Here is a 27,857-nt window from a genome sequence, read left to right as displayed (position 1 = left end):
CGTCTGGTAGAAATTTTGAATACGTTTCTTTTATTTAAGGCGTATATCTTTCAACTTAATATATATACATGTTCACTTGTAACCACCACACTCATGGAGGTGAGAAATATGTATGGGATCATGGTAATTAAAATACAACAGAAGCATTTGACTTTATTAGCTTTTATATAGTTCACTGGAACTTCACATTTTAAGACTTTCATTGGCTATATGATAACTAACATGCCTCCATTTCATCATGACTTACGTCACTCTAATTTGAGTAACAAAGGTTTTATTATAAGAGAGAACACCGCACCCTGGGTAGTACAGCGGTAAGTCTTCGGATCTACAACACTGAAATCAGCGGTTCGATTACCCTCAGCAGATAACGCGATGTGGTTTTTCTATAAAAAAAACACATACAGAGCACTGCGTTAAAAAAGGTATTAAAAGTGGGGAGACATATTTGAATAGAATTATAAATTCGAAATATTAAAATTTTGGTCAATATAAATGTGAATTTATTATACCTTGTAGCAGATAACAAAAAATATGTAAAACTATGTTTTCACAAAGCACTCGACATGATCTCAGATTTTAATTTTAACACTGGCTTTCGTAAATACCTGAAGTTTTCATGAACTTAGTTGCATTTTACCCCTAAAAATATTTTTCATCTGTTTTAGATTCTTAGATATTCTAATTAGCCTACAGAATGATCAAACAAGTTTTTCTCCAATTGTGGAGTCGTAGAAAGATATTTTAGGAATAAGAGAGTTGATGTTATAGAATGGTCAGGTCAATAAACTGATATCAATCCGACTGAAAATTTATGGGCTGAGTTAAACCGATTAACTAAAGATCGCAAGCCAGACATGGAAGGTGAACTTTTTGAAGTACTCAAAGAATGATGGCAGTCAATAACTTAAGAATATCTACACAAATTCTTTGAAAGCATGTGACATTGACGTGAAGCAGTACTGAAATCTAAGGGAATGCTAAATATTAAGTTGTGAAACAAGTTTGTCTTATTTTGAGTTTCGTTTTTACTTACAGAGAAACTTTTGTAGGTTAATTGTAATAATAATATCTAAGAACTACAGCAGGTGCATAACACTTTATGAGAGTATGTAACCAAACTCATAAAACGTTGAGGTATTTAGTAAAGCTAGTATTGAACTTAGGGTTGGAGATCATATTTAAACATATCGTCGAATGCATTCTAAAAAATATATAGTTTTACACTTTTCTGTTACTTAATGAAAGGTATAACAAATGAACAACATTTTCAGGGGTAACACTTTTTCCCCACTCGTGTATATATTTCATTTATAAGAAATGTTTATATGTTTGACATCAGTTTTATATTTTCATAGTTAGACAATTCCGGCTTGTATCATAAAGGTCACTTAAGTATTTAGTTTGAATGAGTAGAGTTTATGGAAATTTAATGGTAATTATATCATGTTTAACAAATTTGAAATCGGACTCTGTTCTGTAACTTCATTACCACGTAATTTATTTTTATAGAATTAATTCTTTGCTCTTATGTCTCTTTCCGATCTGTCTTTATTTCTTCTTTGTGTGTGGGTGTATGACATCATTAATTTGGTTTTAGGTTACGATTATTTTATATTAAATGGTTATCTTTCTCACACTTGAATTACTTTGTATGTTCTTGTATTACAGCAAATCTCTGGAAAAAATACGATGAGAATTATGTAGAGGTTACGAGCGTGAGATATTTTCTCTGTGGCTTTTTGATACTTCCTTCTGGTTAATATATTACAGATTTACGAAACGCGTTATGCTGCACGTATTAGACGCAAGATTTTTTCTAATGACTATTATATGTTCTTTAAGATTTTGGTCTTTGCTGATCTCAAGCACATTAAAATATATATGTCTCTTGGAAATCACTGCTAATTAATAAGTTTGGACGTGTTAAATGTTCTTTGGATAAATCTTACGCAAAAAAAGAGCGTTTTTGACCGTAATTTTTTGGAATTTAACCATACGTAATTTACCCTAAATAAAATGGATGATATATCATAGTTACTATTATAGAAATGCGAATTTTAATTAGGCTAACTAGTAATAAGAAGACTTGTAACTAACATTATATGTTTTTACGATATCCATGTTTTTGTGCTGCAGTTATAAACTAGAACTATTATGTGAATTATGAGAAAAGATCTCTGTAATAGCTTCAGGGTTTGAGGAAATTTAGAAAATGCGAATAAAACAAATAGGTTCTTCAGTTATTAATCCATAATATGCCTAGTCTGTTTTTCAAGTCTCACTTAATCCCTGAGTTTTGATATAAATATGAAATAAAAATAAAATCACTTTTGTATAGAACTAGGCCCGGTATGGCTAGGTAGTTAAGGCACTCGACTCATAATCCAAGAGTGGCACCAAACATGTTCGCCCTTTCAGCGTTGGGGGTGTTAAAATGTGCGGCCAATCCCACTGTTCGTTGGCAAAAGAAAGTTAAAATTAGAGCATAAATTACATTGTGGGAAAGATAAAATGTACTTCAATAACAAATGCATTCACAGAAGTGGAAGTAAACAAAATGGTAGAATAATTTATTTTTCAGATGTACCCTCTTCTGACAAACTACACATGAGAAAGAAAGAAAATACGTTCAGAGTCGAGAGTAGATGTGAGTACTCAACCCCACAACGTCTCACATTTAAAATTGTCTACAGTCAGTTGAAATGTAGATACTCGTAATAAAAAGAACAATGGAAAACATAATTAAAGCAGGTTACAAGAATCAGACGATTCAAGTGATAAGCAAAATTTATCCCCTGAAGTTTATATACACCTACTACTCACAAAGTGCTCACATAACAAATGAACAGTGTAACGAAATATATGACGAGTTTTATTATACAACACTTCAGGCTGATGTAAAGCTGTACTGAATGTCATGACAAGTAAACATATTTCTACACTTGCTGTCCATTAGATGTTAAACTTAGAATAATTGCCGTGTAGTTTTTTATGAATAAATAAATATATAATATTTATATTATATATAATATTACACAGAAATCTGCTATAGTGTTTAATGAAGACACGTATTTCAACATTGACAACACTTCTGTGTGCCAGCGGTATGTCTCCGGATTTACAACGCTAAAATCAGGGGTTCGATTCCCCTCGGTGGGCTGAGCAGATAGCCCTTTGTGGCTTTGCTATATGAAAAACACACACACACTTCTGTGTGCACCGTATTTGATTTAATAAAAGTAGCTCATTAAGAAGTTAGACATTTATTTCATAGAAATTTTGTTTAATTATACTTCCTTTACATTTCATTAATTTAATAGACTTATTTAAAGTAAAATAATGTCGTTAATTGTAGTTTATAAGATCAGTTTCTTTTTGCATGTGTGATTGACAACATACAAAAATAGCCCTAATTCTGATGTCTCATGGCAAGTATAATCAATTACACTCATGCTTCAATAGGGTGGAAAAAAGTATTCACACCATAACAATTGTTGTACAATAATATGTTTGATTAAAATTTATAAGTTTAGCATTTTTTGCATGTGTGATCGACAATATACAAAAATTGTGTGATTGTATCTGCTGTCCAGTCTTTCTTAGTATTTGTCTGTTTTTCTTCACCCATTGTCTAAATACCTAAATGAAATGTAAATAAGTTAATGTATTTATATATTACGTCAAACAGTTCATTTTGTATTTAAAATACATTTTAATTTAAAAATGATTCATATCTATTTCAATGACATGTGAGAAAGCGATGACCATTTTTTTGAAAGCAAGCACAAACCTTTTAATAACTTAGTGACACAGATAAATATAATGTTTAATAAGCAAGTCTCATTGCAGGACAGTTTTCGTGAAATTGCTTAATGAGATAGTTCCAATCTCAACATAGGCTTGAAACCCAATTTATTCCAAAAAATCGAAAAATAAGTTTATAATATTGGTTAGAAATTTCAACAAATTACTTAGATGCCTGTAATAAACTAATTAATTCTCTTAAACATTCGATAGTATTTCATTTTTATTTCATTACTTATTGATGGTTTGTGCGTCTTTATATGGATATAGGCGACGTCATATATCAAAAATCACTTCTAAACTTGTATAATCTTTGCACTGAGACCGTTTTAGAAGTTTATTCGTCAATGATATCAAAATATCATTATTAATTGAATTTGAATCTGAATATAAAATAAGATTAATCTTCGTTGCGAACTAAATGCTGTTTAAAAGCAGGCAGACTTGGGTTTATGTCTTTAAACTTGTAATATTTATAAAGTATTAATGTTTAAAATAACAAACATGGATTGCTAATTAATTATCTGTCATACCATTCTTTTCCTTGCAAGAGAGGTATACCTGATGGTAGGATTAATTTCAAAAAGAATTTCTATGCTTAGCAAGACAGTAAACGAAAGATCTTATGTCTTTCTTAAACTGGACCTTAGAAATATGTAAATATATGTATGTATATAACGTTCAATGTCAGAGTTTATTTAGGTATCATCTAGTAATATTCCTTCTATGATAAGATAATGCTCTTTAGACACTTGCTAGCAACATGGTTCTCATGTTATCATTGGCGCAAAACAGAAATTATTGATTTTAATTTCTGCATTCCTACCTAGTATTTATCATTTTATTTATAAAGTTAGTTGATCAGAAGACTTAGAATTACATTTCACGAATTAGTAAATAAATTAAGAAACATTGCTAGCATATAAAGTAGCCTTTTTTTACATAATTTTTTCACAATCTTCTAAAATTTAGTTGGGAATTGTAATTAAAGTTACGTGTAAAATATACGACTTGCTATAGAATAGAAACGTGCTTTAGAAGTATATGAATGTGCACCATTTTATTTATTTTATTTACTCTAATCTTGTTTTGATTAAAGACAAGACTCTGACAATGATATAGTACAAGGATAGTGATACCAAATGGAGTTAAATTGTGGTTTCAATATCGCGCTAAGCTGCACGAGGACTATCTGCGCTAAGACTAAAGGGAAAGTAGCTAGTTATCACCACCCACCGCTAACTCTTGGGTTATTCTTTTACCAGCGAATAGTGGGATTGATCGTCACATTATAACACCCCCACGGCTGAAAAGGCGAGCATATTTGACGTGATGGGGATTCGAACCCGCGACTCTCAGATTACGAGTCGAGTACCTTAACCACCTGGCCATGCCAGGCCATCTAATAAGTCGATGATCCATCTTAATTTTAAAGGGCACAATTCTATCTTACCATGTGAACTATAGCTCTCTATACACACGTCTTATGCAAGAAAGATTTTGTTTTTAATTTGCATCTGTTTTTACAATGAATAATTATTACATGCTGTGTGATCGGTTCCGTGTTAAGGAGTTATAAAGTGATGAATAGCATCAGAAACGGTTTCGTGTTAAGGAGTTTTAAAGTGATGAATAGCATCAGAAACGGTTTCGTGTTAAGGAGTTTTAACGTGATGAATAGCATCAGAAATGGTTCTGTATTAAGGACAATAAAAAAATCAACTTTTGGGAACATTCTAGGTGTATTGTTTACCACATCCTCAGGTTACTAATAATCTTTTTTTAAACCTGAAACTGCTGTATTTATTATTCAGCTAAATCTATATCGTTTAGGCTTGTTCTGGCCACATACACGAATTCTAAGTTAGATTTTTTTTCACTGTTACAGCTTATTCTGGAACACTTGCTAATTGGTCATCTAAGTGTCATAGGGTGACCATGAGGGTTCTAGACCTAAGGAATCCATTATTTGTATACTAAAAGGCAACTTAGCAACTCAATATGTGACATTTATTGGGATGTAGTTGTACATGATATTTTCTAGACAACAAATACAAACGTTGACAGGTGTGTGAACCGTTTAGCTAACTATAACAGTAAGCTTAGCACGAGGCTTTCTGAATGACCTTCAGATTTAATTAGCATAAGCCTAAAATGTCCATCTTGAACGTTTGCTGTTTCAGACAAAAACAATTTGATGTTTTCGTGGTCAGATGTGTATAAGTATTACACAAAGTATTTTGAAGATTAAAAAGAAATGTTAACGATAATTCTTGAATATATTTTTGAGTATTTTTACATCTAAATTTCCTGAGAATATATAGTTTTTTTGAAGTTTTTCGTATATTGCGCTATCGAAGTCAAGTTCCTTTTGTTTGGTTATTTATTTTATTTCACTTCAGAATAAACGTTACTTAACACAGCTATTCCAAAATCTTCTCCTAAGTGTGTTCTTCAACAGGTTAATTAAAACCTTTACTGACGATATTATGCATTGACTCACTTTATGACCTCTGTCATTGAAATAAAAATTTGTATGACTGTGGTATGTTTTTTTGTCATTGTCCGATGATCTTGGATTAAATTGTTAATATGGTACCAAGTGGCTAGTATAGCATACTGTGTGGTTTGTTATTTATATCCCATTACCGCCAACAAACAGTTATAGTCTGTGGGCGCTTAGCAACAATAATGGTCAAATTTCACTTTTTGGTTTGAGATGTTCTAGATTTGGAGGTGGATGATGTTGACTACCTGCCTCCCTTCTCATATTTTAATTCAGTATTGGAAATGGCTAGTCTTCTTGTAGTTTTGGACAATATTCGACAAAACAAAGAAAACAAAAGCACAATACAACCAAAAGAATGTTGCTGTCTTGTGCAGTATTAAAACAATGTTAACAAAAGAAAAAACAGTGAGTAGAACCTTAACATTAAGGGCACCCTTCTTACCATGTCCAGATGCCCTGTTTTGCAAGGTGCTCTTAATATCAGAATAAACCAAGTAAAGCCACATTCTGTATTGACCATACCAAATGTCTTAATTTTAAGGCTCCCCCAGATTTTGTTGGGTGTTTGTGAGTTGTACATTGCCATAATGTGGAGTATAGTCAGCAGGAGGTTTGAGTAGATGGATTAGCTGTTCCCTTTTTTCTTTATTATTGATCACACAGTTTCAGAGTACTTCTCTTCAGTGTTTGAACTGCTAAAGTATCAATAGTCTGTCTACTGGCTATCATTTCCTTGTAAAGACAGAAGAAATTATCGATTACAGAAGATTCAAAAGTTTAGTTTCAATATAATTATGTACATCTTGACATGTTGATTGTTAAAACAAAGTATTTCAACAAGAAGACGTGCTTTTGGCAACATAATAAGAGATTTACCCAAAAAGAATGAAAAAGAGGAAATCTATACGGAGTTCTTGCATTCCCAAACGTACAGTAGCCAGTATCTGACCCATGCACTGACCTCCTAACAAAGCTACACTGGATTTCACATCAGATTATCAACCTGTAATTGTTAAATTTGACAAGTTCATGAATAGGGATTTACCAGTTAGTGCATTTCTTTGACTTAAGTCAACTTTTTACCTTGACTTGCACTATGCCTGCTCATGACAAAATTTTTGTTTTTAAGCTTGACGTTCGATGTTACTGTAAGCAGCGTAGCTTCCAAGAGAGGTTTGTGTTTGAATTCATTAGTAAGAAATTAGAAACTCAATTATGTTTTCTTTGTTTGTTTTTGAATTTCGCGCAAAGCTACACGAGGGCTATCTGAGCTAACCGTCCCTAATTCAGCAGTGTAAGACAGCTAGTCATCAACACCCACCACCAACTCTTGGGCTACACTTTTACCAACGAATAGCGTGATTGACCGTCACGTTACAATGTCCCTACGGCTGAAAGGGCGAGTATATTTGGTGGGACGGAGATTCGAACCCGAGACCCTTGGAGTAGGAGCCTACTGCCTTTACCACCTGGCCATGCTGGCTCTGTGGTTCAATAGTTAACCACAGCTCCTTCAATAAACAAAAGGTAAAGAACTTTAATGAAACTTCAAACTCCTTTATATCTAATGTTTTAAGTTATTTGATAATCAAACGGTTTTCCCTACCTTGTAAAACGTTGTTTTGTATTTCTATAGTTAATCCACCTCACATTTAAACTTTCTTTATTGAATCTAAACATTTAAATCTTGTGGCAGATTATTAAAATTTAAAGTTTAGAGAGATAACATTGAGAAATATAACATGCTATAAAACTCAAGAATTTCTGAACTTTAAATTAAACAAAAGAATATGTTTCGTTTCGCTTTACTTGCTGGTCGTATTTTTTATGTCTCTGTAGACAGCCTGGAATGGCCAGGTGGTTAAGGCATTCGACTCCTAATTTGTGGGTCGCGGATTCGAATCCCCATCCCACCAAACATACCCGCCCTTTGAGCCATGATAGCATTATAATATGACGGTCAATCCCACCATTCGTTGGTAAAAGAGTAGCTCAAGAGTTGGCTGTGGGTGGTGATGACTAGCTGCCTTCCCTCTAGTCTTACACTGCTAAATTAGGGTCGACTATAGCAGATAGCCCTCGTGTAGCTTTGCGCGAAATTAAAAAAAAAACCAACAAGAACAGACCTCTGTAAACAGACAGACATGCTGTTTTTTATTGTTTTTTTCTTCTTTACTTATTTATTATTCTTCCAAAGACGTTTCAATCGACCGCCATTCTTTCATTTATTTGCAGATTGACTGGAAAGTTGCTAAGGTTTTATTTTGGTTTAATGCACCCAAACATTTTTCAGACCTTTTTAAAGGATCTTATGGGGTGAAAGTTCAAATAGCTCAAGAATGTATATTTTGAGTTTCTGTGCGCTAATATTTATAGCAATCGAGATGCATGCAACCCATTAATTTAGAAAACTGTTGAATTTGTCCATTTTGAGGTTTTTTGGAGAACCAGATCTCACAAAATCGCGTAATTTTTGGAGTTTGGGTTACTCAGTCGGCAATATTTTGGCCACTTTACGCGGGATTCGTACAAATATACCTACCTTTCTATAGGTCCCACGCTTTGACATAAAAAATGAACTTGTCCATTTTTACTAGTGACAGGGAATCAAGATGCCACAAAAAATCTTAAGATTTGTTTTGACAGTTTCTCCGTCGTATTTCAGCCAATTTATTTGGAATGTGGTACAAATATACTTTTTACAGGTTCCGTGCTTATACGTACAAAAATGTAGGATATTTCTATTTTTGGTCACTTTAGGGAGTCTATATTTAAATAAACCCATACTTTTAGGGGGTCTGGTCAATTATTTAGCTATTTTTCTACCAGTTTACATGGAATTTGGTACAAAGATATTGTTTGCAGCTACAAACAGATCTATATATATATATATATATATATATACACACACACAGGTTTGGAATTTTTGTCTTCTCAATTTTATCAGCAAAAAAATTACAACTTCGATTTTTGTGAACTGTTCGGGTGTATGCCAACCAATATACTTAGGATTTGGTACAACGATGCTTTATTGCATGTCCCAAACAATGACAAAAACAGGTTTTTGATTTGTGTATGTGTGTTTCTTCGATTGCTGATTAGACTCCTCAATCTGTATAGGTTCCCCTAGTGGCAACAACGGTATGTCAGCGCACTCACAATCCCAGAAACCGAGTTTTAGTACCCATACCCGTGGCGAGCAGAGCAGAAATAGCTTGTTGTGTAGCTCTGTGCCCAGTTACAAGCAAAGAAAAAGCGTAAAAAGAAAGGTCTTTGAATGATTACAACTTACATTAATATTATAATTTAACACAATCTATAAACAATGAATTAAATACATTAAGAAGCTAACAAGTTAGATTCATTTATGGTACTGTATGTTTTAATTGTTCCAGTTATAGAATAAGCATCGTTTAAAATAAAGTACTAGTTGCTATAATGTAACGTGTTTGAGGTTAAATGTAAGAGTTTAATTAGGTGTTGACCGTTCAGTAGACGAAATGACCTTGCTGCAATTTGTCAGACAACGTTTTAGGAATAAATAGCATTAAGACTTAATCAAATAATTCCTATAACAAATAGTCTCCTTTTCTATTTGATTGAAAGTCGTTTAATGAAAATCATTCGTCGCTGTAACATCATACAAAGTAAACTTTAAGTCAACTTAATTTCATTATATTAAGACTAGAATATTTTAATTCTCAAAGTACACGAAGTGAACCCAAAAACCGTTTTATAATTTCATATTTTGTATATCGTGTTCATCATCTGTACATGAATGATGAGAAACTCAATATTTTGACACGTGAGCCCCATGTTGCATACAAATCGATCTTCGTACGCTCTGTTCAAAGACAAAACCACGTGACTTGCTTAACTTTAGTGACTGATTATTATTCAGCCAGTTTTCTATAGATCAAAGGTTAGTACCAAGAAATCGATTAAATTTCTTTACTGGAAACTATAAAAGAAAATTTAAAAAATGGCTCATACCGTCCTATGTGCTCTGTGTACATTATCGATGTTCCTTATCAAACTAGTAGAGTATTAAATAAATCTAAACTATACAACTTTACTCCGAAAAGGAATGGATGCAGTAAAGTTAAAGATAATCTATCGAGACAACACTCGTCATAAAATAGTTTTGAAGTTAATCGACAACCTTAGAGCTGTATCAGCTAGGAGTACCATTTGTTTTTTGAAGTAATGATAAACATTTATAAGCGCAATAAAAGTTTGCTTTTTGTCACTTTTGGAGGTGTTCTTGATTGAAAATAAAGTTTAAGACAGAGTAGGTGTGAATACATCTGTATATAGCCAAGGAAATGGTAACGTTTTTTGTTTTTTTTTTATTGGGACTTAATTATTCATAAATTTTATTTTGTTGGTGTTAAGCCTGAAGCTTCACAATGAGCTATCTATGCTATACCTACTACGTTTATCGAAACCCGATTTTTAGCATTATTAGCCTTTGGAACCACCGCAGCCACTGAAGGGGGGCGCTGTTTAGAAAGATCTTATATTCCAAATGGTATACGTAATCCAATCTTGTACAAGGTTCAAAATTATTGCGCATGCGTGGTAGATTCGTGTTATAACTCGTAACAAGTGAAAGTTGATCGTATTTGTAGCCTGTTGTTGAAAATAGAAACTAGAACGTAAAACGTTAATAACTGCTCGCTTATTTTCTTTGGAAGTTGTACTGAGCATCACAATGATCAGCTCAGTTTGGTAAATAACACGTATGCGAACTTAACGTACTGGTCAACATAGTGTGATGAAACCCTCGCTACAAAACGAACGAAATTAATGTTTGGGGTAGTTGAAAACGGTTTTCTGGGTATTTGATTTACTGAATTACTTAATTTATTCTTTTCGTGGAGACACTAAGTACACAAGGTTTAGTGAAAGCCCCTGGAGGGGTGAGCGACTTTCAACTGGGGATTTATAGAATGAAGGATTTAGAGTGAAAATCATACAAACAAGCATAAAGATATGCGACTTAAATATCAAAAACACAAACTGAGAAAAACTCGTAACTGTCTCTGACCAAGTTGTCGTAAGATTTATCACAGATAACAGAAATCAAAATAAACTTCGTTGGATAGTTTTTGTTCTTCTTGTGTTTTTGTATGTTTAATAAAAGTAGAAATACTAAAGTGTGCTAATAATAATTAATACATAAAGGGGTATATAAAGGGGTAATTTCTATTATTCTTAAACAATAAATTAATTAGTCTCAGTTATTTTAGTAATAGTTTTTTTTTTTTTGGTACCAGCTGTATAGTGCCAACTATTAAGGATCTTTTGGCCCATCCCGTGTCCTTGTCTAAAGAACCTTATGTTCCTGATATGGTTCATTAAAATAAAATTCAGTGAAAATTATCTTAGGACAAATATATGTGTAAAAGCAATAGTGTATAACTGGTAAAATACTATCATTGATTTGTAAAGTACAAAGCTGCATATAACTTAGCATACAATATCCATTATATCACTTTCCTAAAATTTCTTTCATTAAGGTTTGTCTGTTCCCATAGAGAGACAGCTTTGGCGTCCCCCTACATTTTTGCAGCCTTTGTCGCCGTTATTAGTCATGTTTTAGCTTATGACAGCTGAAGCATAGTTTCCATTGCGAAAGCCGTCACCGTAATGACTTGTCATGTCCAAATCGCTCCAATCCTCCTCCTGAGCTTTTCTTATTCCATCTAGCATACATAAATGGAGGTTTCCCAGCGCCAGCCTGATCACACAAAAATCCATTGGTGCTGCATCCGACCACTTCACTGAAATGTTTTTGTATAGGATAGAGGGAATACCTGTTTATTCTTCAACTGCTTGAGGTATACAGTAGTTGAATAGGGAGTGTGATTATAAACCATACTTTGATAAACCTATACTCTGTTGGCGCCAAACAGTGCCAAAGTATAATTCTGACATATGTTTTTTCGCTCATGAAGTTATATCGGTTATGGTTGTCACATGACTTTTGATTTGCATATTCAATTTTTTTTCTTTGATATAACGACTCAGCCCTGCATACTAGTAAAAATATCACATTAGATCAACGTTGACCTCAACCACGAGTCCTAATATGAAAACGTTTAGCAGTAGATCCGGTCCCGTGATGGAATAATGATACAATTCGAGGTTCGATTCACCACGATGGATACAGGAGTTAGCTCAGTGTGTGTTGTTTTTTTTTCTGTAAAGAACAGAAAATTCTCGATGAATTTCTGTGTGGTAGAAATTACATTAACTCTTTCGCTTCCAGCTGACCAAATATTTGAGATATTAGCTAACACCGCTCTCTGTGGTTTCAATAAGTAAGTTCATTTGAGTAAATACAGGTTATTTTTCCATGCTCAAACACGATTTGAAACATTGTGAAGGCTCCATTTCTTTCATTTTAAAAATCGTAATTTTTGTAATTTCTGTTTTCTTTGGTTTGATTTTTTTCCATAAATATTTTACTTCATTATTTATGAATATGTATTTAGTTATATTAACAAACAATTTTTTGAACGGTGTAGAGGATTTACAAAGATCTCAATATTGCGGAACTACTTCCGTATTCGATACATCGATATTTCTAATAACCAGATCGTTGATGTGACACCATTGGAAACTTTAAAGTATCTGTTGGACTTTAAGGTTAATGAAAACAAGATTCAAAGTGCCTTTTTGAAAAGTAAATACTGCTTACAGGTAAGTGATGATTTCAAAGTGTTTTATCAAAGAATAGCTCCTACTTACAGGTGAATAATGGTTCCAAAGTGCTTTGTTGGCAGACGCTTCTTATATGTAAGTAATCGTCTTAAATTTGTTTGTTGAAAAATAAATTATATTTACATGCGAGTGTTGGTTTCAACGTGTTTTGTTGAAAACTACGCCTTGTTTAGAGAAGAGTGATGACTTAGAAATAGCTGCTCGAACCAGATATTTTCATTCTTGTTTGTTTTGTAAATTGAACAATATTCTTAATGAATTTTTATGATGCTTAAAAACTTCTACATCATGAAAAAAATACTCATGTTTCTATACAAAACCCAATAATCTTCTAAAAGGTAGCTCACCTTTGAAAATGATTAGTCTATCTTCTGAATCAGTCACGTTGTCATATCCACCGGTGAAGGAGGCTGGTCTGTTTGTCTATCTTCTGAATCAGTCAGGTGGTCGTGTTCACCTGTGAAGGAGGTTGGTCTATTGTCTGAATCAGTCAGGTTGTCGTGTTCACCTCTAACGGAGGTTGGTCTATCTTCTGAACCAGTCAGGTTGTCATGTTCACCTCTGACGGAGGTTGGTTTATGTTCTGAAATTATCCTTTAAATTTTGTGGCTCACCTCTAAGCTATTCGGTTTATATTTCTTCTTTTTTTCGAATGTATGATCCTGAAAAAAGATTTATTACTTAGAATGATAGTTTTCTTTTTATGAGAGAAACAATATGACAAAAATTCACATCAGAGAGTATTAAATATGAATAAAACATGAAAATGTTACCCTGCACTCATTACCTATTTCTCTAATTATGAGGTGTATTTGTATAATAATTTATTTCAAGACACTTTCACGTGAAGGCTTCAAAGTTTGCGCAAACGCCGTATTGCGGATTGACTGGATATTATATGCTGTGGGCTTCTTAACGTAGGAAATTGAAATTCTAGAAATTTGTATCTTACAAAATTAATATATTTTAAATTAGCGTAAATACACTGAGATACATTATGGCACATAAATGGATATTTCATAATAACTTTAACTTCTCCAAAATAATCCTTTATAGTTCCTATCCTTATACATTTTTGTGACGTCATAATACTTGTAATTGTACTTTATATTTGTTAAGAAGCTATAGAAATACAACTTACAACTTCGTTTCCTGTCATTCTGGCTCGCGTTATGTTTTTCTTTGATGCCAAAATACGGTCCACCTTTTTTGGGACTATGGGTGCGTTATAGTAGCGACAATCAAATACCACTAATTTATTAAGCGTATCCCAAGAATATACGACAGGTGTTGTTGATTAGTTGACTGAGTTGTGAAGTTATTGTAGCATAATGCTATCGTTAGTGTCCTGACATTGATGAAGTTACTTCTGGACATGACTGGGATACGAAGTAATTGTATCACCAGTTTATTAGCGTAATCCAAAAACTGGCGATAGGTGGTGTTGGCTAGCTGCCTTTCCTCTAAGACAGTGGTTCCCAACCAGAGGTGCGAGATAACATTTGTTTCGGCCACCTTCATCTTTATTCTTAAATAAATAATTACTGTGAGGGGTGCGAGAATATATTAAAAATTTTTAGGGGTGCGGGGCATAAAAAAGGTTGGGAACCACTGCTCTAAGATATAAGATTAAGTTACATACATGATAGTTCAGATAGCAATTGCATAGCTCAAATAATAATAAAAAATAATTATCATTTTTTGATACTACATTGGTTAAGAATAGAAATAGCTTGGTCGTTGTTGTCCATTAAAGTGTCTGAGAGTTTGGTATGATCAGTTTTTTTCTTTGTTTTTAATAATGCGTAAAAACTGTTATAGAAAAAACTAATGTCTATTTTCCGCTGTCCCCAATTTTAAATTACTGGCTAAAGTGAAGGAACCCAATCAACAGTACCTTACTACCAATCATCGACCATAAGCGGTTGACTTTTACATCTATAACGCACCCACACATAGAAATGAGGGCAATATATTGTGTAATCGCACAGTTTAGTACCCGGCTCACCCATCCGCACCCATTAACGTACTCTGCGCATATATTATCGTTAATACTAGCATTTAATGTCCAGTATCTAATTTGGTTTGAATTTGCGCAAAGCTACACGAGGGCTATCTGCGCTAGCCGTCCCTAATTTAGCAGAGTAAGACTAGAGGGAAGATAGCTAGTCATCACCACCCATCTCCAGCTCTTAGCTACTCTTTTACCAATGAATAATGGGATTGACCGTCACATTATAACGCTCCCACGGCTGAAAGGGCAAGCATGTTTGATGTGACAGGGATTCGAACCCGCGACCTTAAGTCGAGTTATTTAACCACATGGCCATGCCGGGCCCAGCATCTGGTAATATAAAACTGTGCAAGCACAAATGTCGTTTAAACTTAGAACTTTGTCCCTTCGTGTTTGTTTTAGGTGTTTAATAGTGTGTGTTTTAACATAAAGTTGTTCAACCGTCCATCTATGCCGTGTTCACCGTTTATGTAAATTTTTCATGAATTAACAAATCAGAACACATCATGTTTATGTTTTTGTAGGCTTAACTTTAACTATCACAAAATATATTTTATCATATACGTTTATCGAAGTGCTGAAAATTCAAAACCAATTAACTTTTCATGTTTGAAGATATTTTTAGAATTTCATCTTTATATTAGATTCATAAACTAACGATTTGTTTTTATTGTGATTTATCGACAAAACCTCAAACGCTATGCACATATAATTTTTACAACTTGGCCCAATATATGCTTTAGGATTAATTGTTTAGTAACCTAAAATATCAGTTGTTTGTTTTTATTCCCGGTTTTAGAGAAGGATTATATTTGATTTGTTTGGCTTGTGTCACGAGTAACAAGCAATTGTTATAGAAGTAAAAAAACAACAACAAAACAGTTCTCGGTTTAGGAAAATCGTTTAACAGAACACTGAGTTTTAGTTTTACGACAAGTTTCATCCAGACAGTCGCTTTGTATACGTCTGTATTAAAGTTAGAAACAGATTGTGCTAGTAAGCGAATTGATTATATGTTTCTGTAGTGAAAGCCACATCTGAAACAGAAAAACAGGCATATTTCGAAGGCACGCTGTGCTTTCTCGTCAAAGTTATTGCTCTTAAAGTAGCCACCTGTATATCAGAAATATCCCCTTCTCCCCAATACAAATGCTCGAGACTCATGTGGAATACATAATAATCTCAAATAAATGTTGTTTTTCTTCCCTCCTTCCGTAATTTCTGTTGCTTTGTTACTCAATGGATAACAACTCTATGCTGACTTTTACGAAAGACTAAAGACCACGAGGAATTTATAGGACTGCCCTTAGGTAATTAGACCACTATCACGAGATCTTTACAAAGTATGGCGGCATTTGTTAGTATTCTCCACGTGCCTCGAGCTCACGAGGGAAGCCGTGTTCAAAAGCTTGAATTAGACTGAGAACCATAATGGCAAAAGACAAGACAAAAGAAATCGCGTCTTTGAGAAGTCAGTGGGCCAATATGTGTACCATAGAATAGCACGTTTTTTTTTTATTGTAAAGTTGAAACATTGTAAGAATGGATAATAAAACAGTGAGATTTAAAGTACAGAAGTGAAATAGGAAAAACAGTAATCCTCACACAAAAGGTTCCATACCGTCTATAATTCTAACCACGTTGCTAGCTTGGGAAGTAAGAAAAATTCGCATAATGTTCATAAGTATTTAACTTTAGTTGATGTTTTTCTCTATCTTTGCATTACGGGAGAATAGAGAAATTCAGTGCAGAGAAACGCAAAGGTGCAGTACACACCTACATTATAAATTACACATATCCGGGTGAAGAGAGATGTTTATCAGACATGATTAGATATCTAAATATGTTCCTTAAAATATCACTCCTAGTCCAGTCTTACAAAACTCTGGTGTTAGTGTGTTTCATTACATCAATACCTTGGACCACGTGGGTGTACGAGGGCATGCCAAGCCTTCACTGTTGAACGATTCATTAGTACAGTGAGGCGGGTTTACACTCGTCTTAGTCGGTTTAGGGAGTTTACCATATAATAATAACGTATTTTCTCTGGTCATAACTGAAACTATGTCATTACAGTCGTGTGTAATGAGCATTTCATCCAAACCATTTGTATTCCATTGTCTCGTTTTTAGCATAAACAACGGGAGTGATGAATGTTTATATTATTAATACCTATTTTCCAGCATATCATTCGTTTTCATCCTGGTTAGTTGTTCCAAAACACTATATTTTTGTTTCTCTAGTTTGTTTTGATTGTTTAGAGCTCAAACTATACAATGGACTAGCTGCGCTCTGTTCAGTGCGGGTATCGAAATCCGAATTTTAGCATCATAAACATGCAGATTTACCGCTGAGCCATTCAGAAGGGAGGCATATGTTTTAAGAATGGAGAATTTAGTAGGTATGTGTGTGTGTGTGTGTTTCTTTTAGCAAAGCCACATTGGGCTATCTGCCGAGCCCACCGAGGGGAATTGAACCCCTGATTTTAGTGTTGTAAATCCGTAGACTTACCGCTGTACTAGCAGGGGAGCGTTTAGTAGGTAAACCTATCACAGCTTTAACAGAAATGAATATTTATTGTTTGTTTGTATTTAAGTACAAAGCTGCACAATGGGCTGTCTGTCCTCTGCTCACCACGATTATCGAAACCCAGTTTCTAGTGTTGTAAGTCCGCAAACATATCTCTGTGCTACTTGGGAGCAGGAAAGGAGTATAGTAAGATGTTTTGTCGCATGTTATTAGCCATTTCCTCAATAAAATATTCAATCACCGTTCCATTATTTCTACATGTACAGTGGAAATCGAATATCATTAAAAAAACATGGTTTTTCTACTCAACTCCATATGATCTCCTAAAGGATTATTTCTGGAGTCATAACCTTTCAAAAAAACTGAAATACATGGTCTTTAGTATCAGTACGTTTATACCATTTGATCTAAACTATGGTACTGGAACTCCTGGATTTATTCTGTAAACACCTTTTGTAATTATTTCCGAGGCGTTTGGGTACTATTCGACAAATGCCTTATTATTATTATTATGTGTAACGGATCATCGCGGATTCGAATTCCCGTCGCACCAACATGCTTGCCATTTCAGGTGTGAGAGCGTTATAATGTGACGTTCAATCCCTCTATACGTTGGTAAAAGAGTAGCCCAAGAGTTGGCGGTGGGTAGTGATGATTAGCTGCCTTTCCTCTAGTCTTACACTGCTAAATTAGGAACGGCTAGCGCAGATAGCCGTCGTGTAGCTTTGCGCGAAATTCAGAAACAAAAAAACAAAACAAAAACAAAGAACGGATCGTTGTGTAATAGACAGGCAAACCTGATTTAAGTTTCGATCTTGACTTCAGAGTTTACCTAGCTTCCAATACGTACTTATCAGGAATTCTAACTCGGTTACAAATAAATCCCAAATATTTACGGATTTACAATGCTAAAATTAGTTGTTCGATTCCCCTCGTTGGACTCAGCAGATAGCCAGATGTGGCTTTGCTATAAGAAAACACACGCGCACACAAATCCATATAACACACATGACTTGTTGGTGCAAGGGTGAGCGACTTATTTTTCATTGTGGCCACAACTGTGGCTAATGAAAGCAAAGTTGGCCACACTAAAAAAAAAAAAGAAATATGTTAGTTTAATCAAAATAATTGCATTTCAGCCAACCTTTAATGTAAAAATTGATGGGAGTTTTCATCAACAAATTTTGTGAAATTTGGCTTAATATCTATGCTTAATGAGCATCTTAACTCTGCCTCTAAATTTGTCAGTAAGCCGAGATCTTTATCTAGACTTGAGAAAATCTATCGCAGAAGATGTTGACGCACACACCCATGTGAATTCAAACATGGAAAATAATTTTAAAATTGCTATCTTTAAATTTGAAAGACTCTCATTTATCAGAACAGTGAGCCACATCTCTCTGATAGAACATTTTTGTTTACATTATATGTGTTCTACACTTTGCAGGGTAGGCATCTCGTCTTCAAATTCACACTTATTCAAAGACAAAAAAGATGTAATTTCCTTACTGAAATTTCCTAAGTCAAATTCAAATGGATTATGCAAAAATTCAAATATCAATTTCAAATTTTTAAACGTGATTCAAATTTTTGATCTAGTTCACATAGAGATCATTTTTAGCATCAGAGAATCAGTCCTTGTTATTTTCTAGAAATCTATTCAACTTTGCAAAATAGGTCAACTCATTCTTTTGTAATTGTTCCGCAAGGAGGTTTAGCTTTAAATGAAATTCAGGAATAGACTGTGATTGCTCGCTTATTGTTTCACCTCTTCCCTGAAGTTTCGTATTCAAATTATTCAAGTGAGCCTTCATGTCGCACAGAGAGTGCAAATGACACTGTCATGACAAAGGTTCAATTTCAGAGAAATTTTCACTTTTACCTTTTTCAACACGTTTGAGGAAATAAGGAAATGAATCATTCCAAGATTTTTCCTCTACTTAACTACCTTACATTTGCAAAATCAGTAAGATCATCAAAAACACAGTCACTGCTTTTCTTCAAAGACTCAACAAACTGTTGATGGATGAGAGCACTTCCACTTCTAGTATAATTCACAATTTGTACAACAACGTCCATCAGATTTTTCAATTTTAAACAGCTGAGCACATAAATATTCCTGATGCAAAATGTAATGGAAAGATGGCAGCGCGGACTTCACATTATTTTCAATTAAATGCTGCTTCAAAAGAGAAACATATCCTAATTTTGCTCCAGTCATGGTGGGAGTACTGTCTGTTGTGACAGAAACCAGTTTTTTTTTTTTAATCCAGATTGAATGTTTTTGACATTTCAAGAATTTTTCAAAGATTTTTTTTTCCACATGTTCGATCTCATAATCCTCAAAGGCCAATCATTTCTTCCCTCACTTCAAGATCTGAAGTTACATATTGAAACCAAAAAAAAAACTGTGCAATGTCACTAACATCTGTTGACTCATCTTGTGCAAAAGAAAAATACAGTCTTTTAGTTGTTCAAGCAACTGATGTTCTATGTCTTTCGCTAACTAGCATTCTGCGGACAATTGTTCTTCGACTTAATTGAAAACCATTTACCTTTTGAAGAAAATCATCTTTTATTTTTGAATCATAATTCTCCAACAGAGTTTCAATAACTACAATTAATATTTCTTTTACTTGTTCAGCATCAGAAAATGATTTATTTTTTGAGCTAGAATCCAAGCTACTTTATAGCTAGCCAACGTAGCTAGTTCTATCGATGATAAAAATCTTTTTAGGCCTCCATTTTATTCATGAAGTTGTGCTTTCAGACAGCTAATTTCATTCATGCGATATTTGCTATCAACTGAAAAGTCTACATTAAATTCGTTGAAAATTGTTAAAGTGTTGCTTAAGGTTGTATACTTTATTATTCCTAAAAACTTTGTTACACAAAAGACACACTGGCTTATTATTTGCCTCAATCACTGCAAATTTCAACTCCCAACTCGTTTCACGGTTTTCTAGTCACGCGACATTCTTTTCGTCAGTTATGCCAGAATCAGTTAAATTGTCTTTATTTTTTGAGTGTTCATCATAATTTGGTTGTTGTTGTTGTTTTGAATTACGCACAAAGCTACACAATGGGCTATCTATGCTCTGCCCACCACAGGTATCGAAACCCGGTTTTTAGCGTTGTAAGTCTGCAGACTTACCGCTGAGCCACTGAGGGGCTCATCATCTGGATTCTTTCGTTTTCGAAGTATCCACTTATCCATATTAGGGGATGAAAAACAAAATATATTTAAACTTGAATGTTGCACAGTAAAAATATGTTTGCAAGCGCATGCAAAACAACGCACACTCGATAACAAACATCTAAACTAAACTGACGTTACTAAATGGGCGGAGTCTGTGGCAGTGATGAAGCGCGCGACATTAGCAATGACGTGAGGCAGTGCTGTTGCTGATTACCAAATTTGCGTTAAAAAAATAAATGATGGAAAAAGTTGATTTCAAAACTCGAGCTGGCGGAATTGTGCTATCCACTGGCCACATGTGGACAATAGCCATGGAGTTGCCCACCCCTGTATTAATGCATGTTGTTAAGAAGTTTCTGTTTGAGATAAAAACTCAGCTAACGTTGTTCTTTTGTTGCGTTCTGCCCATCACTGGAACTCGAAACCTGGATTTTACCTAGCGGTGGATCTGGATTAAGGATTTCTGTTATTGAGTATTATGAACCTCCTAACAGATATTTGCTTTATAAAAAAAGAATGGCCACTAAAAATTATTAAAAATAACTCGTATAGTCACGACACTGCATAAACCATTTATGTCATAATACCGTACTTAGGGTTTGGTTTGAATTTCGCACAGAGGCTGTCTGCGCTAGCTGTTCCTATTTTTGCAGCGTAAGACTAGAGAGAAGGCAGCTAGTCATCACCACCCACTGCCAACTCTTGGGCTACTCTTTTACCAACGAATAGTGGGATTGACCGTCACATAATAACGTCCTCACGGCTGACAGGGCGAGCATGTTCGGTGCGATGGAGATTCGAACCCATGACCATAGGATTACGAGTCGAGCGCCTTAACCACCTGACCATGACGAGCCGCTTGACGTTTATCTATGAACTATTGATTAAACCAAATGTATAAAGTTATTTTATTTTGTTTGTCTGAAAGCTATTGACTAAATCTAATTTTTTCAGATACTTCGTTTGTCTTAAACGATTTCATACCCGAAAGTACGAACTTAATCAGAAATACTGTTCACATACTTATCTATGAAGTTTAATACGTTTGAAATTTTAACGTTTAAAATGCGTGACGTGGAAAATGACAGCTGTGTTGGCTCCATCCTTTTGTAAACGATTAATGGATAAAAATGTGTTTTTCATAAAAGACGAAGGGCGGAGAGATGTTTCAGTTCTATCAAAATTTCACTTTTCTAACAAGGAAAGCGGCGTTATTCATTGCTTTATAAGTTATATATATTCTTAATCATATAAAATGTCTCCCTTTTCCTACCACTTTTCAACAACATCAATATATCGTCTTTAGAACGTTATGTTTGTGAAGTGAAAGATATGAAAGAGTACAATTTTTTCTTTTATGCTGGGTCATTTTTCATTACTCACAAAGCCCAATTCAAGTCCAGACCAACTGAAGATTTAATCCCCTCCCCAGTTTCCTTCATCTTATACTATAAAGCGAATATCGCCAAAAGGGAAAGAACAGATAGAAGTGAACGTAGTCCTGAATGTAGGTGTTTTCATGTGCCCGTCGGCGTTATTTTTTTTACCCTTTGTAGAAAAAAAAGTACCACTAATTTTTTTCTTCGAACACCAACTTTACCATAGAAATGACAAACTAAAAATCTAATTTATGGAATCATAAACTGTAGTTGATATTATAGAATACGTGATATCTAGAACCTTCTTTTCTTATGTGTTTATAAGCTTGGTTAATAACTTACAGAAACAATAGCTAAATACAAATTGTGAACTAGCTATAAATACACCAACAGACTTTTTGACGTAAATATCTGAGGCTTTTTAAAATCTAGCTATTGTTCACGAAACCAAGAATAATTCATCTACATTTGATATACAGATTGTAATTTCTTATTACAAACCGAGAGCCATGTTAGTCCTAACAAACCGTACAGAACGTGGAGCTATTTAAGAGTATCTTAAGTTAAATGGTTATTTACCTTCGGCCTGAATTTTGTCTACATTCTATTACTAGCATTAGTAGAAATTCATATGTATACACTATTTTATTATAAGTTACAGCTTTTACTGTAAGGAATATTATTAAGAACAGTTACGACTTTTCTATGAACAGTGCTGTCATTCGTAATTGGTTACTAATATTAAATGAGTTTTTCTTACACGTGTATCACTAACACTAGCAATATTAAGAATATTTACTACAATACGTACAATATTACCAGTTCACTAACGACAGCATTTCCACTCATCACTGTATAACTCTTTTAAAAATATTGCTTTTATAATCGTTGTTTAGTTAGTTAATTCTGTTAGGCAGTTAATGGCTTACACTGTTAAAAATATTTATTGTTTCATTCTTGTCAGAGAATCTTTTTGTGTGTGTGTGTGTGTGTGTGTGGTTGCTATGAAGGAGAACCGCTTTTGGTGATTTCATTTTTACTTTACATATGAACATCAGGACTGACGTACATTTGTACATAAAAACTGTAAAGTATAAACTGAAAATATTGCTTAAAACATCTAGTTTTCAATTTTTAGACGTTTATTGTTTTTAGCTTTGGCGGTGCCTTACGAACTTCATATTATATTGTTTTCACGTTTCATACTGTGTTCAACAATGGACAGAACTCTGTAGCTTTTCAATATTATAAAAAACACTTTTTAAAACTATAAATAATCTACTGGCAACAGATCAAAGTTGTGAAAGTTTCACAGCATTAGAGCTACTTCTGGTTATCTCTTTTAGGCTTAAGATAGCTAGCCACTTGGGAAAGAACATCCGGTGCCATTTAGGCACATTTTCAGTGTAAATTTAAGATCAGAATTTATTTATATCTACTGTTATAATTACAATATGATAATGTTCATAATTGTCTCATTACACCACTATTCTATGGCTATCCACCGTCCCTGCTTTTCAAGTGATAGACTAGATGGAAAGCAGCTAGTTACCACCGCCCACTGCCAACTCTTGGGGTACGTTTTTACCAACGAATAGTGGGATATGACCGTCACGTTATAATGCCTCCGCGGCTGAAAGGGTGAACATGTTTTCTGTATGGAGATTCGAACCCTTGACTCTCAGGTTAGGATTCGAGCGTCTCACCACTTGGCCATGCCGGGGGCCTAAATGGAAGCAGTGATCAACCATTAATACAATCTTCCTATGTTTGAAAGAGCGAACATTTCGGTGAAGGGTTTCGAACCCGCCGGTCACAAATGGCAGATCGAGTGTCTTAAGCACCAGGCCATGCCAGGTCGATCCAGAGTTGCCCGAACCTTGGTATATTCATATTCTGTTTTATCTCTTCAGAGATCATTTGAAGTTATATGCCAAACATAACACTTACTAACTGAAATATTTGTCTCCATAACTGTAAATAGTTTATAAAAACTACTGAATAACATGTTTGGGCCAATATTTAATTTTAAAGTTAATACAAGTGTTTTATTATAAACCAACAGTTCTGAAAGCAAAATTTAATTATCTCATCGTTATACATTTCTAATTTATAATCATATCAATATGGATGGTTTTAAAGCTAAAGCTAACATTTTAAAAGTGTTTTCTGTATTCTGGTTGTCATGCTAACACCAATATGCATCAGAAAACGTGATGAAAAGAATACAGCTAAAACCAAAGATGGCGCTTACAGTTTTGTCTCTTTGTTGAATGTTGAACAAAGCCAGTTGAAGACTAACTTTGCTAGCCATCTGTAAGTTAGAAATGATAGACTAGAGGAAATAGTTGGTCAACACCCACCATCCACTACCAGCTCTTGGACTACTCTAATAAAATAGTAGGATTTGACTGTTACTCTTATAATGCACTCACGGCCTGATAGTGCAGACCGCGAATTTTTAATTAATTGTGGTAACAGAATTCGAACCCTGGATCCTCATATCCATAGCCTTGGTCCATTTACAACTGTTAACACCAAAGACGTATTGCATATTATATTTCACTCTCAACAGTTTTTTACTCTGTCAGAGAAACTGTAAATAAAGTGTACTACGTGATTGGTTAGATTTGATAAAATTGTTGTTTTCAGATATTGCACATAAATACAATATTTCGGATAGAATATACGTTCCTTGGTGAGCCTGTGCAAGAAAACAAAAATAATAAGTGTGTGACATTGCTTGGAAACATTAACCATTACCTGGAGAGTTCTCAAATTAAAATATCTTGTTATTCTTCAGTATCCTAAGACAGAGCTTTTAGATTTTTAAACATATTTGCTGCCCCCCTTTTGTAAATATCTTAAGTTGTAATGACGTCTCCTGCCCCAGCACAAAGTAATAGCAGACTACTGAACATACTGTTGCAATATCGCATTATTTTTATAACCTTGCGACCCCTCTACAAGTGCTGTGGTCAAGACTCGCAGTTTGAGAAACGCTCTTTCTCTCGGAATTTGGTGATTTTATGTACCCTGGAAGGTCAGGTACGCTCTGACCTCTTCCTCCTTCCTTCACTTTCATGCTCGTGCAGTATGAGTAGGTATAGCTACTACTTTAGACTCAGAGTACTCTGAGTTTGTTCCGACACTTTTCAGGGCAATGTTCATGTACTATTTTCGTACATTTGTCGATACAACTTTTCCCTATCAGTAGGAAGTCTACTTTGATGGTGGCCTTTTTTTTTCTCTCCCTTTTCTAATATTATTAAAAATATATATTTTATTTTGAGGAACGCTATCGTTTGGTTTGTTTTGAATGTCGCGCAAAGCTACACGAGGGCTATCTGCGCTAGCCTTCCCTAATTTAGCAGTGTAAGACTAGAAGGAAGTCATTTAGTTATCACCACCGCCAACTCTCGGGCTACTCTTTTACCAACGAATAGTATGATTGACCCTCACATTATAATGCCCCCACGGCTGAAAGGGCGAGCATGTTTCGTGTGACGGGGATTTGAACACTTGACTCTGGGATTAGGATTCGAGCACCTTAACCACCTGGCCATGCTGGGCGTAAATGGTAGCAGTTATCAATCATCAATACAGTAATTCCTATGGCCCTTTTTGTCCCTCGATGTTTTAAGATTACGGTGTTAGAAAGGGTCATGAATATTGAACCATGCAATTAACAATAAATTAAGTCCCATTGTTTCTTAACTTAATATTCTAAGGTGGCGCTGTTTAAAAATAACCATCTTCATTAATCTAATAACATGATATCCTTCAACATGATAAGAAAGAATGTTTTTTTCTAAAAAACAAAACCGCTGTTTGGTCGATCGTAATAGATAGAGACAGAAGAAATTTAATTATGCTCTTATTTAATTACGAGAAAAAAAATCAGAAAAACAACACCAAACGTGTTATTAAATTACATATAATGTACGTAATGAAAATATATTTTATTACTCTGAACGGAAATTATAAAGAGTCGTTCCTTGCATATTAAACACACGTGTGTTGTAGATATTGCCCTCTGCAAACTATCTTTTTCAAAGGAGCTGTTCTTAACACTTGTCTATAGTTCTGGGGCGGAGTGATAAATCAGATCAGCGACACGCCCTTTATACAACACAAATCAATGTCTTTGTGTCAAAGAGGATTTACCACGACATTTAACTTTCTTTTGTGCAACTAATGTAAGATAGATTTTCAATAGTCGATACTGGTTATAACAGTCGTTTTTATGTGTGTATGTGCACTGTTTTTCTCACTTACAGTGACTGAGATAAGCGTCTACTATTAATGATGACAACATTCGAACTGGAACAAATGATGGACTGCGATCATACGTGTGAAGTACACATGTGGTTACACAGCAAGCATTTAATAAATATAGACATCAACAGTACGCTTGAATACCAATAGACTACACATGTTTCATTTCACCGTAAGAATCTGTTCGTGTCACTTTTTAAAGAGAACAAAATATATATATAATTTTAAATTAAAACACAGAAGACATGAGTTTGATTGGAAATCCTCTTTAATTAGTTATTGTTGTTTATTGATGCATTTAACTTTATTATTTGTTGCGTTTTATAGAGTTTATTTTACTATTTATTCTATCTTCTAGATAATGAGTTTGGCAAACAACAGAATATCGTCGACAGAGGGCGTTGAATACCCATTGTTGAGAAAACTGAACCTAAACTGTAAGTTACAGTCATACGGTAGTTATTTATGTGTTTAATAACCTAAGAAAGTAGAAACGTTTCGGATTTGGTGATCGCTTACGCATTTCTGTGTACCTAAACGGTTTACAGTTGTTACATTCTGTGATATACAACGAGATAACACTTACATGGATGTAGCCGGTGTAACACAATGTTGAAAAATACAATCAAATAACAACTGTTATTTCTTGAATAAGTTAGATTATTATTATGTTAGTGGTTAATGAATCTAAAGTTATAGGTCTATCAAAGTCATGCGAGCAGTTACTCACGTATGAATCTAAAGTAGCACGTCCGACACAGCCATGTCAGTAACGCTTCACGTACGATTCTCAAGTTATAGGTCCATCAGAGCTATGCGACCAATTTCTGCATGTACGTACATGACGTTAGTGCCTGTTAGTTATCATCTTTAGTATCAGTTGGTTATCATCTGTAGTATCAGTTATAATCTGCAGTGTCAGTTATCATCCTTAGTATTGGTTATTTATCATCTGTAGTGTCACTTAGTTATCGTCTGTATTATCTGTCAGTTATTATCCCTAGTGTCATTTTGTTATCATCTGTAGTATCAGTTTGTTATGGGCTAGATCGCTCTTTTATATCTATATACGTATAATAGTACTGTGCGTTCTGTATCCATGTAATTAAACTATTTCTCAGGGTGATTATGGGTGTTTTTGCTTATTTTACCCACTCTTTGCCCTCTCTTGTCGGATATTCACTACATTTGGCAAGAAGGTTTGTTGGATTCATGCGGAGATACATGCAAGTGTGTGGTGTCTCATTTTCTGTTTAGCAGTTTTTATAGCAATTACATATATAGAAGACTACTTTTCATGTCTTAAGGTAACCTTCATTAATACTGTATTTACATATCATCCTTCCAGGGGACAGGTATTCCAGCTAGTTCAAAATATTTTTCGATGAGATAGTCGAACTGTTGGCAGTTTTT

General features: G+C 34.3%; 1 protein-coding gene and 1 long non-coding RNA gene across 6 annotated transcripts in view; one reads left to right on the top strand and one right to left on the bottom strand.

Annotated features, from left to right (window-relative positions):
* Positions 1-139: 139 nt before the first annotated feature.
* Positions 140-27,380, bottom strand: LOC143230571 (uncharacterized). Its single transcript, XR_013016514.1, has 3 exons — positions 27,175-27,380; positions 13,393-13,707; positions 140-386 (listed from the first exon to the last, which is right to left on the bottom strand). It is a non-coding gene; the product is annotated as an uncharacterized LOC143230571 (long non-coding RNA).
* Positions 23,561-27,857, top strand: part of LOC143230570 (uncharacterized) — a 55,807-nt gene continuing 51,510 nt past the window's right edge. For 3 of the 5 annotated variants that reach the window (XM_076464344.1, XM_076464347.1, XM_076464346.1), the window contains exons 1-2: positions 23,561-24,049; positions 26,803-26,881. In XM_076464344.1, coding sequence (XP_076320459.1) covers positions 23,933-24,049; positions 26,803-26,881 — 196 coding nt within the window. In that variant the 5' untranslated portion in view covers positions 23,561-23,932. Of the gene's footprint in view, positions 24,050-26,153; positions 26,617-26,802; positions 26,882-27,857 lie in introns of those variants that run through there. The other 2 variants (XM_076464345.1, XM_076464348.1) reach the window with 2 other exon arrangements.

Source organism: Tachypleus tridentatus, chromosome 10, assembly GCF_004210375.1.
Source record: "Tachypleus tridentatus isolate NWPU-2018 chromosome 10, ASM421037v1, whole genome shotgun sequence".
Taxonomy (NCBI): Eukaryota; Metazoa; Arthropoda; class Merostomata; order Xiphosura; family Limulidae; genus Tachypleus; species Tachypleus tridentatus.
Note: the sequence above shows the minus strand (reverse complement) of the source record. Positions and strands in the feature narration are given on the sequence as shown.